The 16,429-nt window shown below is 43.5% G+C and overlaps 2 protein-coding genes across 2 annotated transcripts in view; both read right to left on the reverse strand.

Moving 5' to 3' along the window:
* LOC118988174 (zinc finger protein 883-like) overlaps nt 1-16,429 on the reverse strand; it is a 309,510-nt gene that overhangs the window by 164,097 nt on the left and 128,984 nt on the right. The gene's annotated exons all lie outside the window — the stretch shown is intronic.
* On the reverse strand, nt 635-13,955 carry LOC118988161 (zinc finger protein 850-like). Its single transcript, XM_037047579.1, has 3 exons — nt 13,272-13,955; nt 12,085-12,211; nt 635-3,978 (listed from the first exon to the last, which is right to left on the reverse strand). The coding sequence occupies exons 1-3, from the start codon at nt 13,302-13,304 to the stop codon at nt 1,154-1,156; spliced, it is 2,985 nt and encodes a 994-aa protein (XP_036903474.1). The 5' UTR covers nt 13,305-13,955; the 3' UTR covers nt 635-1,153.

Genomic DNA, 16,429 nt, shown 5'->3' on the forward strand with positions numbered 1-16,429 from the left:
CTCCTCAGGGTAATCTCTGAGACTCCTCAAACACAACATCCAAATGAGAACCAGAAAGCCCTTCACTGCTTCCAAGGAACTTTGGAGGCACACAAAAATATGGTCAAAACTGGCCAGTTATTTCCCACCATCTTACACTCTGCCCACAAGCAGAGAATGTTTGAGACCCTAAAAATGTTCACCTCTTCACGCTTGTAGAACCCAAATCGGTTTATAAACTACCCTGTACGGTAAAAAGGACAACCAATTTTAAAGGAGAGTGCTGGCTGGGTAGCTCAGTTGGTTAGAGCATCACCCCATTATGCCAAGGGTGTGGGTTCAAACCCTTGTCTGGGTACATAATCAACAAATGAACACATAAATAAGAGAAACAACAAACCAGTCATTCTCCCCTTCTCTAAAAATCAGTAAATAAACATTAAAAAGAGCCCTGGCTGGTGTGGCTCAGTAGACTGAGCGCTGGCCCATAGCCCGGGAGGTTGCTGCTGCAGTTGCTGATCAGGGCACATGCCTGGGTTGCAGGTCAGGTCCCAAGTTGGGGGTGTGAGAGAGGCAACTGACCTATGTTTCTCTCCCTTTATTTCTCCCTCCTTCCTCCTCACTAAAAATAAATAAATAAAATCTTATTTTTTTCATTTTAAAAATAAAGACTAGTGTGGAATTAAGAGTAAGGCCTCAGATATTGTACAAGTCAAAGCAATTTGCAACAGGCACTTCCTAGGTTTATGAACTGCTAGCTGGAAAGTCATCAAAAGTATCAAGTGAGACCAACAAATCCCTGGGACTCCAAATTAGTCATAAAGGGAAAGCTGACACCTAAATGCTCACATTATTCCTACTTTACTACAATATATGTGAGAACAAGAGGTCAGTTTCCCTGAGCACATTGGGGTGTGGACTGTTGCAAAGCTTGTAAACCTGTCCCGGGTGGAGAGGAAAAGGTTACAACCACACAATCTGTACCATAAACCTAAAAAGAGTCCTGAGGAAGAAAAAAGGTACAATATACACACATTTCACACATGGAAGAAATTTACAAGGTTATCTCCTCATTGGGCCAATTCAAATGTAACAGCTTAGATTCAGACAGATGGCTCCTCAGTTTCCTCCAGATACGTTACACTGAACAGACAACTGTACATTCTCAAAATATTTAAGGCTCTTCTTTAGTGTGAACTCTCTGATGTTGGGACAGGGTAGACTTTCGCATGAAAAATTTTCCACAATCTCTACACTCATAAGGCCTTTCTCCAGTATGACCTCTCCGGTGTTGACTGAATTGGGAACTATCTCTAAATGACTTTCCACATTCACTGCATTCATAAGGTCTTTCTCCTGTGTGAACTCGCTGATGATAACGAAGTTTGGAACTACAGATAAAAGATTTTCCACATTCACCACACTCATAAGGCCTTTCTCCTGTGTGAACTCTCTGATGGTAGCGAAGGGTGGAACCAGAGGCAAACGATTTTTCACACTGACTGCATTTGTAAGGCTTTGTTCCTGTATGAACTCTCTGATGGTAAGAAAGCGTATCGCTGCTAGCAAAAGATTTGCCACACTCACTGCACTCATAAGGCCTTTCTCCAGTGTGAACTCTCTGGTGTCTAACGAGTATTGAGCTGCTGGTAAAAGATTTTCCACATTCAATGCACTGATAGGGCTTTTCTCCCCTGTGAAGTCTCCGATGATAACCAAGGCCAGAGGTAGAGGTAAAAGATTTACCACATTCACTACACTTGTAGGACCTTTCTCTATTATGAATTTTCTGGTGTATTGAGAGGGAAGATTTGTGGCTGAAAGATTTCCCACATTCACTACACTCATAAGGCCTCTGTCCAGTGTGACCTCTCTGGTGTTTAGTAAATTGTGACCTATCCTTAAAGGTTTTTCCACATTCACTGCATTCATATGGTCTTTCTCCAGTATGCACTCTGTGATGGTAACGGAGGCTTGAGCTAAAGGTAAAAGATTTCCCACACTCATTACACTTATAAGGTCTTTCTCCTGTATGAACTCTCTGATGATAATTCAGGGTGGAACTAGATGTAAAACATTTCCCACATTCACGACACTCATAAGGCCTTTTTCCCGCATGAGTTCTCAGATGATAACAAAGCGTGGAGCTAGAAGTAAAGGATTTCCCACATTCATTGCACACATAAGGTTTTTCTCCTGTGTGAACTCTCAAATGTTGAATCAGTGTTGACTTATTGTTAAACGATTTCCCACATTCACTACACTTGTAAGGTCTTTCTCCTGTGTGAACTCTCTGGTGTAAAATGAGGTTATTTCTTCTAATAAAGGATTTCCCACATACACTACACTCATAAGGCCTTTCTCCTGAATGAGTTTTCTGATGATACTGGAAGTCAGATCTAGAGATAAAAGATCTCCCACATTCACTGCACCCATAAGGTCTTTCTCCTGTGTGAACACTCTGATGGTAACGAAGGGCAGAACTAGTGGTAAAAGATCTATCACATTCAGTGCACTCATAAGGCCTTTCTCCAAGGTGGCCTCGCTCATGATACTGAAGGGTAGAGCTACAAGTAAAAGATTTGCCACATTTACTGCACACGTAAGGCTTCTCTCCTGTGTGAATTCTCTGGTGTCGAACAAGTGTCCACCTATTGTTAAAAGATTTTCCACACTCATTACAATCGTAAGGCCTTTCTCCTGTGTGAACTCTATGATGATAGCGAAGGCTAGAGCTAAAAGTAAAAGATTTTCCACATTCACTGCATTCATAAGGCCTATACCCTGAATGAACTCTCAGGTGTATGAGAAGGTTATTTCTACGAGTAAAGGACTTCCCACATTGCCTACATTCATAAGGCCTTTCCCCAGTGTGAACTCTCTGATGATAACGAAGAGCGGTACGAGTAATAAAAGATTTCTCACATTCACTACACTCATGAGGTCTCTCTCCAGTGTGAACTCTTTGATGATAACGCAGGTCAGACCTAGAAATAAAAGACTTCTCACATTCATTACACCCATAAGGCCTTTCTCCTGTGTGAGAGCTCTGATGATAATTTAGAGCAGCAACAGAGGTAAAAGACTTGGAACAGTCATTACACTTGTAAGGCTTCTCTCCAGTGTGAACTCTCTGATAAGGAATCAACACTGAATTATGACTAAAAGGTTGTGTACATTCACTGCACACAAAACTGTTTTCTCCAAGGTGTGGTCCTGAGGGAGAAATGAGAAAAAATTTGTGGCTTAAGGATTTTCCACATTTGCTGCACTTGTACTGCCTTTTTCCGGTATGACCTTTTTCATGATGACTTCGAGCTGAGTTTCCACTGAAGGATTTTCTACTTCTACCATACACATGGGAAGTTTTTCCAGTGTGGCCTCTGCAGTGTGTGATAAATGAGGATTTGTACCTGAATGTTTTTCCACATTCACTGCACACAAAACACTGTCTTCCAGTATGAACTGCTTGGTCCACAAGTATGTGTTGGGGCTTGAAGGCTTTCTTGCTTTCTTCCAAAGTGTAATGACTTTTTGTGCTTTGTAATGCTGCTTCCAACTGGATGCCTTTGTTTGTCTCCTTCACTTTATGGGTGTCCTGCTGCTGCTGAGTACCTGAGCTAGCCAGGAAGTCCTTCTCAACCTCACCACCGGTAAAGGGCTTCCCTGACACGTGGATTCTGCAGCTCTTCACAAATGAAGCCCTGCCCACACTACTTCTGAAGGGTTTCTGTCCCATATGCTGCTCCTGGTACTGGTGACACTTTGCACTGAAATTAAACTGTTTGGCACATGCACCACACCTCAGCAGTGTCAGGCTGCGCTGTGTGCCCTGATGCTCTACCAAGTTGAAAATGTCTTTCAAGACGGGCCCACAACTCGCACACGGGTGAGTCTTCTGGGAAGATGAAGCTGTCTTGGGATTCTTGGTCTGTGACACTCGTACAGAAGCATTCTGGTCGATGGGTATCTCCACATCCTTTCTTCCACAGCAGCAACCTGAATGCAGAGAAATGCTGGTGAAGTATCTATTAAGAGCAGAGAGCCAGCCCCAGCACACATGCTTATATGTCACATGGAAGCAAGAATACATGAAAGGTTCTTCAAAGTAAGAAAGTTCCACTGAAAGACTGGCTGACTGTTGTGTATTTTGGGGCCTCTAGGGTCACATTATCATGGAAACCTCTCCAGGGGAAGGACACTAGGACAGAGCATGACACACAGAAGGGAGGCAGAGCTTACAATACTTTTCCTCTTCCAACAGCTTCTTGCATATCCCTCTCTGCTGCTGACATTAAGCTGGGTAGAAGCACACATACAAGCCCATTACTGTCCAATTGCAAGATACTAGCTGCCGTACAAGGTCAATATATAGATTTGTTGAGTGTCCGGGTGAATAACACATGAGCGCCAATGTTCAAGAGTACTACAGACAGAGCGGTGAGAGAAAGGGTCAATGGAGGTGGAAATATCAAGGAAAGTGACAAGTAGTACTACTGACAAGTCAGCAAAGTGTCAAAGCTGGAAAAGGTAGAAGTGGGTGGGGCTACTGGCAATAATAGTAAAACTGTGGTTGAAAAAGTCATGTTCCTGGTATGATCTGAACGAGGTCCTGACTTCACAATCTCCACACCTACCATACCTCCTGGGAGCCCATTTTGCCATTGTCGGAGAGAGATCCATCCTGTGAAACACGCAGAAAGGACTCTTCCCCCCAAAAGTCTTAGCAGGGCAGCAACATAGAACAGGGGTGACAAAAGGAAAAACCAGGAACACTGAATGGCCAACACTGTCCTATGGCAACAAAGCATAGAACAGACCCAGAAAGGAGATGCAGGTGAGTCACATCAGCACGATGGTAGAAGAAACCAGCCTTGATCACTAACAACAAAATATCAAGACAGCTAAGCACAGAGAAAATTGGCCCTTGGAGGACTAAAGAGTACCATTAAAATACTGGAGCATCATGCCTGGTGTAACTGAGTTGGTTTGAAGCATCACACAAACCAAAAGGTTGGGGGTTCTGCTCCCAGTCAGGGCATATACCCATTCTTTGGGTTCAGTTCACAGTTCAACCTTGTCCAAAAGGCAACCAAGTGATATTTCTCTCTCACATCCATGTTCTTCTCCCTCTCTTTCCCTATCAGAAAAATATTTTTTTAAATAACGGAACAACTTAAAAACAAAAAGACACTATAGCAACACAGTGGAGCACGGAAAGGATAATATCCACACAAAGAGGTCAGGTGGTGACATCAGCTTAGTGAACACAGACCGAGAAGGAAAACAAAAGAGAAAAGCAGGAGCCCAGTGTGCCAGCCACAGGGCAGATGACACAGCATGCCCAATGCTATGGGTACTCTGCAGGAAACTCCAGGAGCCTTTGTCACAGAGACCTCCACAGCTCTTGTTGAAGGTGAGAACCTCCACAGTATGCACAGCAGAGGAGACCCAGCACAGGTTGCCATGGACCCAGGCTGCCTGCTCCCCAGAGGATACTAGCAGCCTTAACCCTGATGGTACCAAGGGCCATCATCACAGGCGACCTGTGGGACAAGAGTAGGTGAGTTGTCCTCGCTCCTCCTTTCCAGCACCAGGGCAGCCACACCTCCCAACTCCCAGGCCCCAGAGCCACAGCTGCTCCTGGGATGCCTGAACTCTAGACTCTGACTCCACAGCCATCAGGTGAGTGCTCAGGTCTCAGGCACCAAAGCCATGACCACTGAGGGCAGCTGGCTCCTCAGACACCAGAATCATTGTCTCTGTGTGTGTGTGCGTGTACCTGTGTGCTGGTCACAGGCTCCAGAACTGATCAGCGTGTGACTGCATCTCACACAACAGTGACAATTTTCCTGGGGGCTAGTCAGTATCTAAGACTCTACTACTGCTTTTCCTCTGAGTCTATTCAGAGTCTAGAATCCAGATTTATACCTGCTCCACAGGTGCCCAAAGATGAGACACCAACTGCGCCATCACCATGAAGACCCCCTGCACTTGGCATCAAAAGGGAACCACTCAGCCAAAACAGTTCTCACGAGAGAACAAAGTTGGGAAGTCCTCAGAATGTTTCTCTACTGGTGTCAACACTCACAGTCTTACCTATTGTTTCCCTAATGTTGACCTCAGGGGACAGATACAGACACTAAGCTGCTGGGCCTTCTTGTATTGAAAACTGCAACATCCAACTAAGTCTGTACAGTGACACCCATACACAGGTGATGATCTTGCCCTGTAAAACCTTTCCATGAAGTCTGCAAGAAATTCTTTTCTGTGAAATATACAGTCATCAACACAAGGCTAAAGTACACACACACACACACACACAAAAAAAAAAAAATCAAGGAAACATGGCCACACTCCAAACAAGGGTACACAATAATTTATCAATCACCTCAAAGAAATCATATCTGTGAATGGTCAGGAGAGAACTTCAAAATAAAACAAACAGAAATTATGGTGCTTAAAAATATAATAAATAAAAGGATAAGAATGGGATAGACAGCATCAATAGTTTACTTGATCCATGAAAAAAATAATTCAGAAATGGAAAAGTGTTTGAAAACCATCCTAAGGAAAAAGTAATCAAAAGAACTAGAGAGTAAAAAAAGTCTACATAAATTATAGGTTATCATAAGGTTATTCTACAAAATAATTGCCCTTGCTGGGGTGTCTCAGTAGATTGAGTGTCACCCTGCAAATCTCTAGGTCTGCAGTTCGATTCCCAGTCAGGGCACATGCCTCAGTTGCAGGGTGTTGGGAACCGCCTTACTTGGTTCCAGAAGTTGTAACCCGCACATGGCTAAGGCCGAGTAAAAAGACCTTGGAACCATAAGCCACTAAGCCACCCAGTAGGCAAAACATCTTCCCAGTAGGGGCGCAGCTTACTTTAATCTGCCTGGCCCAGGGTGGATGACTGGTTAGGCAAAGATGTAAGACTGCTCAAGGGAGGGAGAACCTAAGACAGTCAGGGTCACGGAAGGGGTCATTAGGGAACTAATTAGTGGATTACAGAAAAAAGGGTGATGGACCCTCACCCCTCAAGCTTTGTCATAGCCTGAGAGCTCATTCTATGTGTAAAAGGTCTCCTCATCTTTTGGCTGCCCCATCCCCCACCTGATTTAAGCCTAAAATAATACTGGAGGCAGGTGTGGCCCTGTCCTGGAATGGGGGGTTTCCTAGGAAGATCAGGCCTAAGAAAAGAATGCATAAAATCCTGTGAAACCTGCTTTGCTAAGAATTTCCTCAATTTAAATGATAACTTTCCAAGCATAAACTGAGTTTGTTTCCCCAAGTTTTATGGCCCTTTGAGGTCACTCTATCTAGCTGACCCTGATTCAGAATAAGCCATTACAGTTCTTTGAATATCTATTCCTTGATCATAACTGCCTGGCATTGATCGATGAACTTTACCTATAAGCCCTGTATTCCTATGCAAATTAAACTCAATAAAAGCCCATTGAGGAACAGGCTCAAAAATGAGCACTCAAGAGACTGGCCACCTTTCCTCCCCAAGCAGATCACATCTTGGTAGACTTATTCTCATCTGTGGAGGACAGGAGGGCTTTGTGAGTGAAGACTCCCCACAGTAGGGCAGGTCCTTGATTAAGGGTATAGGGGTGTGTAGGTGTGCAATAGGCAACTGATTGATGTATCTCGCACATGGACGTTTCTTTCCCTCTCTTTCTCCCTTCCTTCCCCCTTCTCTAAAGTAAATAAATACAATCTTTTTTTTAATTTTAAAAAATAATTGATATTGTACTGACCAGTTTTGCTCCGTTTCTTGGGCGTTGTCCTGTAAAGCAAATGGTCAGTGGTTCCACCCCCAGTCAGGGCACATGCCAGGGTTGCGGTTTGGTCCCAGGTCAGGGCATGTAGGAGAAGCAACCAATGAAATGTTTCTCTCCCCATCTCTCTCCCTTCCTTTCCCTCCCTCTAAGATCAGTGACCATGTTCTCCTGTCAGGATAAATAAAAAGCTATACAGAAAAAGAAGTAAAACTGCTTGTGTTTGCAGATAATGTAAATTTATATGAATAAAAACCTAAAATCTGCACTAAGACAAAAAAAAAACCCTGCCAGAATGAACAAGCTCTGTAAATTTACAGAACCCCAAATCCATATAAAAACCAAGATGCATCACAACACTAATAAAATATCTCAATAAGAAATTAAGAAGCCCACAGCAATAAAGACAATAAAATACTTAGGAATAAATTTAATCAAGGAGAACAATGTGTACTCAAACTTTAACACAGTGATGAAAGGAACTAAACACAGAAATTAATGAAAAGACATCCTGTGTTCTTACCTTGAAAGTATTATTATTGTTAAGATATTTCTTTTTTAACAAAGATTTATTTACTTACTTTTGAGAGGGGAAGGGAAGGAGATGGAGATAAACATCAGTGTGTGGGTGCCTCTCAAATGCCCTATACTGGGGAGTTGGCCCAAAACCTAAGCATATGCCCTGACTAGGAATTGAACCAGTGATCCTTTGGTTTGCAGACCAGCACTCAAACTAGTGAGCCATACAAGCCAGGGCTGGCTATTTCTAATAAACAACCAAATAATTCAATGCAATCTCTACAAAAGTCTGTTAACATTTTTACCAGAAATAAAAAAAGAATCCTACAATTCAAACAACAAATAATCTCCAATAGCCAAAGCAATTTTGATCAAGAAGATCAATGGTAGAGACAGAAGCATCATACTTCATTATTTATTTTTTAAGACATTATTTATTTTTAGAGAATAAAGGACAGAGAAAGATAGGGACAGAAATACTGAGGTGAGAGAGGAACATCGATCAGTCACCTCTTGTACATGCCCCAATTGGAGACCAAACCCAAAACCCAGGTATGTGGGTTCTTGCCCTGACCAAGAACGGAACTAGCAACCTTTAGCTTTGCCGGACAACACCCAACCATCCCAGACCACTGTTGAGGGCCAACACTTTAGGATTGAAACCATATTACAAATCAGTATTAATTAAAATCAACACAAATAGACACATGGATACAAAGATCTAAGAAACAGAATATAAGACAGCCCAGAAAAAACCCCCACATATGTGGGCAACTACTCTTTGACAAGGACACCAAAAATGCGCAATGGGGAAAAGATAGTTCGATCAACTAATAGTGTTGAGCCTTGGCCAGGTAGTTCAACTAGTTAGAGCATCATCCCAATGTGCCAAGGTTTCAGGTTTAATCTCTGGTCAGGGCACACACAACAATCACAAACTGGTGTTTCTGACTCTCTCTCTCCTGACTCTCCCACTCTCTCTCTATAAAAATCAATAAAATAATTAAAGTAAACAGTGATAAAAAAGTGAACATATACCAGACCCCCTTCCTTACACCACTCACAAAAATGAACTAAAAATGCTGTAAACTCTCAAACTTTCATGTAACACATGAAAATACAAAATTCGTTGGGAAAGAAGATCTTGACATTGATATTGGCAATAATATTTTGGATGACACCAAAAGCAGACAAGAAAGGCAAAAATAAATAAGCCAGGCTATATCAAACTAAAAAGATTCTGCAAATGCCCTGGCTGATGTGGCTCAGTGGACTGAGTGCCAGCCTGTGAACCAAAGGATTGCTGGCTCAATTCCCAGTCAGGGCACATGACTGGGTTGTAGGCCTGGTCTCCAGAGGAGGGGGCATGAGAATCAACCACTCGTGGATGTTTCTCTCCCTCCTTTCCCTGCTCTCTAAAAATGAATAAATAAAATCTTTAAAAGAAAAGATTCTGCCCAGCAAAAAAAAAAAAAAGCAATCAAAAGCCCTGGGTGGTGTGGCTCAGTGGATTGAGCCCTGGTCTATGAAAAGAAAGGTCATTAGTTAAGTTCCTGGTCAGGGCACATGCCTAGGTTGCAGGCCAGGTCCCTAGTTGGGGTTGATGCAACTGACTGATCGATGTATTTGTCACACATTAATGTATCTCTCTTTCTCCCTCCCTTTTACTCTTTGTAAAAGTAAATAAAATAGCCCTGACTGGTATAGCTCAGTGGATTGAGCACGGGCTGTGAACCAAAGGGTCACTGGTTCGACTTCCAGTCAGGGCACATGCCTAGGTTGCAGGCCAGGTTCCCAGTGGGGACCATGTGAGAGGCAACCACATATTGATGTTTCTCTAACTCTCTTTCTCCTTCCTTTCCCCTCTCTCTAAAAAGAAATAAATAACATTTTTTTAAAAAAGTAAATAAAATAGCCCTGGCTGGTATACTCAGTGGATTGAGCGCAGGCTGTGAACTAAAGGTTTGCCAGTTTGATTCCCAGTCAGAGCACATGCCTAGGTTGCAGGCCAGGTCCCCAGTGGGGGAGCACACGGGAGGCAACCACACATTGATGTCTCTCTCTCTCTCTCTCTCCTTCTCTTCCCCTCTCTCAAAACATAAATGAACAAAATCTTTTTAAAAAAAGAATATAAACCAATCCTATTTTTAAAAAGTAAATAAGAAAAATAAAGTGACTAAATGAAAATTGAGGGAATGTTTGTAAGAACAATCTCGTAAAGGGTAAATATCTAACATAAAAGGTGCCCAAAGAACTCAAGAGCAAAAGCACACATTAAAAAGTTGGCACAAATTTGAATAAACATTTAATCAAAAATCTAAAACTGGCAAACAGATAATATGAAATATGTATTCCCTTCATGTTTTGTCACCAACACACACACACACACACACACACTTTTCCTCACTAATCAACAGTAAATACAAACCAAACCAACAATGATCACCTCTAATCTGATGAGATGCCTACCATCAAAACTGCAGAGAGAGCCCTGGCTAGTGTTGCTCAGTGGTTTGAGTGCTGGTTCAATCCGCTGGCCTGCGAACCAAAGGGTTGCTGGTTTGATTCTCAGTAAGGGTACATGCCTAGGTTCTGGGCCAGGAACCTGGTGGTGGGCCCCCGAGAGGCAACCACACACTTTGTCCCCTCCTTTCCCTCTCTCTAAAAACAAATAAAGTCTTCAAAAAAGAAAAACACTGAAGAAAGAAGCGTTAGTGCAGGTGTAGATATAATGAAATCCAAGCACAATAAGGCTGGAATGTTAAAAAAAAATTCAAAATTATAAAAAAACAAGTAGAATGCCAAGATCTGTGGTATACTACAAAATAGGAATTTGTTGGTCAAAAGGTACATTCTTTTAAAATATGAGAGATTTTTCTCCTGGCTGGTATGGCTCAGTGGATTGAGTGTCAGCCTGAGAACTAAAGGATCACTGGTTTGATTCCCAGTCAGGGCACATGCCTGGGTGGTAGGCCAGGTCGGCTGTGTGTGTGTGTGTGTGTGTGTGTGTGAGGAGGGGTGATGCACGAGAGGCAACCACACATTGATATTTCTCTCATTCTCTTTTGCCTTCCCTTCCCCCGTCTCTTTATTTATTAAATAAACATGAAATCTTTTAAAAAATGAGTAAGTTCTGAGGATGCAATTAAGAGCACGGTGACTACAGTTAATAATTTCATATACTTGAAATTCAGGAGAGTAGGTCTTAAGCATTCTTAGCATTAAAAAAAATAAGGCAATTTTCTATAGTGATGGATGTTGAGTTAATTGTGGCAATTATTTCACAATATATATAAAATCACCATGTTGTACACTTCAATGTATACAAGTTTATACTTGCACAAGGCTAGGGGGAACAAAAGGAAAACAGATGTAAAGACTACAGACTATGCAGGGGAGGTATTTTAAGAAAAGTCCATGGTTCAGGTAAGTAATAACCATGACACCTGCAACTCCTGGCTCAGGTAGGCAGGAGAAAATGACAGCTAAAAGAAGGACCCAAACCCTGGGATACAAAAGTGAAATGGATCTGGGCACAATAACCCAGACACTGAGAGGGCAAGCACAGGGAATCCACTATGCTCAATGTAATAGTACTGACCTTGAATCCTTCCCTAAAAGGGACTGGGACTGCAGGGAGGGATGAGGGCAGTGCAAACACACCAGCCCTAGCAATACAGCAACTACCCAGAAAACTAGGGCAGCAAGCGGTGCCTGCGGTCCACACCTGACCACTGAGAAAGGTCTTGGGGTGGATGGAGTAGAGTCTAGTCCAAGTCACTGGTGAGGCCGTGGGTCTTACCCAGAGAGGATATAAGTGTGAAGTTGTCCAGCATCACATGGAGGTACAGGCGTCTCTGAGCCTCGTCAAGCAGCCTCCATTCCTCCCAGGAGAAGTGCACAGCAACATCCTCAAAGGTCACACTGACCTGTTATCATGGGGAGGGAAAAAAAATATGAACATTCTGTGAGACTCACAACCCACCTCCCCACACATCTATCCCACACCCACCCTCCTCCAAAGCTGCACACTTCAGAGGAATTCCACTGGTGCCTGTCCTACCCTCAGGTCCCTTTTTATTATGTTCAGCCCTCAGCCTCTTCAGGCAGGAAGGCACAGAGATGCAATCCAGTTCTGGTCCTGGCTTGTAGGGTCCCATCCACCCTGTCATTAATTCCCTTTGGGGTCTCTAGATTGTGACAAGACACAGCCAAGTGCGGGCTCCTGCTTCACCCTTCACCCTCCCTTGGACCATAATTCACACCTTTTCTCAATAAGCACATCATTCTGTAGATTGTCCCTTTGACACCTCCAGTCCCCACCTGTGCTCCCACAGGTACCCATTTGTGGAGACGCCGCTTCAAAGGCCTCCTCCGCTTCTTACTTCAGCATTCCCCTCCCAGAACTACATGTGAACTTCAGATGACCATGACCCCCTCTCACTGGTGTGCTGTACTCAGCAGCCTCAACGAACTCTTTCCATACAACCTTCTCTAAAAATCCCAGTCCTGATCGTCTCCATGCGGGACACACTGACACTCAGAAATGACCATACGTGTCCCAGACCGTAGCCACCAGCAAACCTGAAACTCCCCTAGACCCCATCACAGCCCAGCACACACTCAGGGTAGTTCCAGCTCTAGGGAACAGGCAGCAGCTTTGTCCTCAGTGTCAAATCACTTCATTACCTCCAGAACCATCACGTCTACTCGTCCCGTCGAAGCCTTCGCCACCTGCCGCACAGTTACCGTGATCACCTCCCTCCTTCACTTGTATTTCTGTGTGCAGCACCCTCATTGGGTGCAGAGCCAGAAAAAACTCATTCCGCACCCTGCTCTTCAGACCAAATAGCACCGGCAGGAGGACGTGCATTCCGCCACCTAAATGCCGTCCACCAGGGTTTGGGCTGCAGGATGTGACAGGCGCCCCGCACCCGGGCTGCGAGGGTCCGGAGGGTGAGGGTGGAGGGCACCGGGACGCGAACTCACCGCAGCTGGGCGCCTCTTCGCGGCCTCCGCCATCCGACTGTGTGGGCGGAACGGGGCAGGAGCGGCGAGTGCGGAGGGGACTCGGTTCTGATCTCCGCGTTGGCGGGTTTCACGGGCGATGTCACCGAGTGTCAGACTCCCGTCTGTTCCGCAGAAACTACGACTCTTCGGCGCTTTCTCCGTTTTGTCACCTCATAAGCGGTTCACCTACCAAGAGGCGACTAGACTCACAAGAATGAGAGCAAGAATGGCCGCCAGGAGGAGGATGCCGGAAGTCCCGCCCCAAATTGATGAAATCTCAGAGAAATGGTTTCGTTCGATTTTTGATTGGCTCAGCTAAGCCCTTTGTCTTCTGGGTAATGTAGTTCTCAGAGCTCTAGAGGTCCTAAGGAATGGATTTCTCTATCCGGAGCAAGTGGAAGGACGCGTAAATTGATACTCCTCCTACCTGGAGGGAGGACTTTGCTTTCTGTTCATTTGCAGCTGTGACACAATGTACCGGAACATAGCTTCAGGGATCAGATTCAGAAGACTGGCCTCCCAATTCAGATGCAAATTTCAGTTTTGTTACCTGAGCTTTGGAAGAACAGATTATTTTTAAAAAACCACAGGCCCAAAATAGCATCAGTGATGCTGAAAGCCCAAGATACTAAATCAATTTGTGATGTAATTGTAGGTCCACGGAAACCTAGTCTTATCCAGTTTGACATTTTCTGTCCAAGCACTGGTCAGGTGACCTTTCTTCCTTTTTTAAAAAACTTTTAGAGAGGAAGGGAAGGAGAGAAGGAGAGAAATATCAATGTATGGTTGCCTCTCGTGAGTCCCCTGCCGGGAACTGGCCTGCAAACCAGGTATGTGGCCTGACTGGGAGTAGAACACGCGATCTTGTGGTTCGTAGGCCCGTGCTCAATCCACTGAGCTACACCAGTCAGGCCAAGCACTGGTTAGGTGATCTTTCTCATAAACCCTCTCCATTTCTCTTAGAAGAGGCAATATGCAAGACAAAAAACCCTCCTAGATCTTTTCCTCTAATGAAAAGATGTCCTGGCTCAGAAATATCCGGTCCTTTCTAATTGCTTCCTTGCCCCACTGTGCTTCCTATAAAACCTTTTATTTTTAGATTTTTAGAGAGAAGGGAAATGAGGCACAAAGAAAAGGAGAGAAATCAGTTGGTGGCTACTTCCCTGTCACCAACCAGGGACCTGTTCAGCAATATAGGAATGTGTCCTGAGGGAATTGAATCTCTAACCTTTTGCTTTGCAGGCAGACTCCCAAGCCACTGATCCACACCAGTCAGGGCAAAACCTCCTATTATATGTTTTAGGTAAGACTTTCGCCTTCCCCTAAGGAAAAGCGACTTTGCATGAAATAATCTGTAATAGGAAAAGTTGGCATTTGTGCTGCGGGTCACTGATAGAACCAAAAAGTAGAGATAAGGATTGAATTTAAGAGCACTTGAAGATCTTGCTTCCAGGCATTGTTGCTAGTATTAACTCAAATAAATTTTTACAAAAATTCTCTCCAGGTTTGAACAAAAAGAAAATTTACTTTTTCTGTGTGCATTATTCAGATGCCAACAGGCTAAGAAAATGGCAGGTTATGTACCCTAAAAACTGTCTTAACATCTCATGTCAGGCTGGCCTTTTAATAATAAGGGCAGGATAGGTAGTGGTCTTGGAATTCAAGAAAAAAGTAGGTAAGGAGGTTGGAATTCAAGGAAAAAGGTTAATCAGATAAAAATTACAGTCCAACGGTTTTCCCAGCATCTTTATCTCTCTTTTATTTATTTACTTTTAGAGAGAAGGGAAGGGAGAAAGAGAGGGGGAGAAACATCAATGTATGGTTGCCTCTCACATGTGCCCTGAATGGGAATCAAATTGGCGATCCTTTGGTTGACAGGCCCTTGCTCAATTCACTGAGCTACGCCAGCCACTATTTCCTTACTAATTTTAATGTGTTGTTCGATGCTTTTCCAGCATGTCTTCATCTGCTGACTGCTGATTTGTTTATCTGTATCCTGGTCGATGAATGTTCTCTCTGGAGCACAATGGCTCAGATACCATTTTGATCACTTGCCATCCTCCTGGGACACAAAGGTTGACTTGCTTCTTGGCATTCTACAGTCAGGTTATGTCCAGTCATGCATTCCAGTTCAAGAAACAAGTTTTCTATATGCATTAATCACTCAATGTATTAACTATAATTAAAGCCAAAAACAACTTTTACATTTCTTAAAAAAGACTTTATTTGTTTATTTATTTATTTTTAGGGAGAGGAAAGGGAGGGAGAGGGGGAAACATGGATCGATAGCCTTTTACAACCTCCAACCAGGGACCTGGCCTGCAACCCAGGCATATGCCCTGACCAGGAATCAAACTGGCAATCTTTTGGTTTGCCGGATGACATCCAACACATTGAGCCACACCAGCCAGGGCTAAAGCTAAAAATTTGTAACTTTTGACTGCCTTCATTATATCCACTTTGAACGTCTATGTTTCTTCCTCCCTCCATTTCATGCAAATCTGAGCACCCACCCTTCATGTTGTTAGATGGGATGCTGCCAGATTAAGATCACTTAAAGTCAATTATCTTTAAATTTACTTGGTTAAATTTTGTTTATAACACTCTAAATCAGTCTGTCTAGGAAGATCATTTGGTTGGCTGGCTAGAGGGTCACCCCACATGTTACAGTTGCAGGTTCCATCCCAGATCAGGGCACATATCAATTCATTCAACCAATGAATGCATACATAACTGAGAAATAGTTATGCTTCTTTCTCTCATTTCTTTCTACTTGAAATCAATCAATAAATTAAAATGATCTACATTAAATTTTCTTATAGAGATTATACCCTAGAGTGTATTTGGGCACTGACTGATGTAGCTCAGTGTGTTGGATGCCATTTGGCAAACCAAAAGATTACCAGTTTGACTCCTGGTCAGGGCATATGCCTGGGTTGCAGGCCAGGTCCCTGGTTGGGGGTTGTGAGAGGTAACCAATTGATGTTTCTCTTGCACGCAATATTTCTTTCCCTCTTCCTCCCTTGCCCTCTCCCTAAAGATAAGTAATTTTTTTAAAGATTTTATTTATTTATCTTTAGAAGGGAAGGGAAGGAGAGAAAGAAATATAAATGTATGGTTGCCTTTTGTGCGTCCCC

The sequence above is a fragment of the Sturnira hondurensis genome, unplaced genomic scaffold, assembly GCF_014824575.4.
Source record: "Sturnira hondurensis isolate 20B ecotype Veracruz unplaced genomic scaffold, ASM1482457v3 Scaffold0006199, whole genome shotgun sequence".
Classification (NCBI taxonomy): Eukaryota; Metazoa; Chordata; class Mammalia; order Chiroptera; family Phyllostomidae; genus Sturnira; species Sturnira hondurensis.

What these genes read in the sequence shown, in the direction of transcription:
- LOC118988161 (XM_037047579.1), bottom strand. Translation starts at nt 13,304, where the DNA reads ATGGCGGAGGCCGCGAAGAGGCGCCCAGCTGCG. An exon ending in CGAAGAGGCGCCCAGCTGCG is followed by an intron (nt 12,212 to 13,271) that starts GTGAGTTCGCGT and finishes CCATGATAACAG; the next exon opens with GTCAGTGTGACCTTTGAGGA. An exon ending in CACACTTATATCCTCTCTGG is followed by an intron (nt 3,979 to 12,084) that starts GTAAGACCCACG and finishes CTCTGCATTCAG; the next exon opens with GTTGCTGCTGTGGAAGAAAG.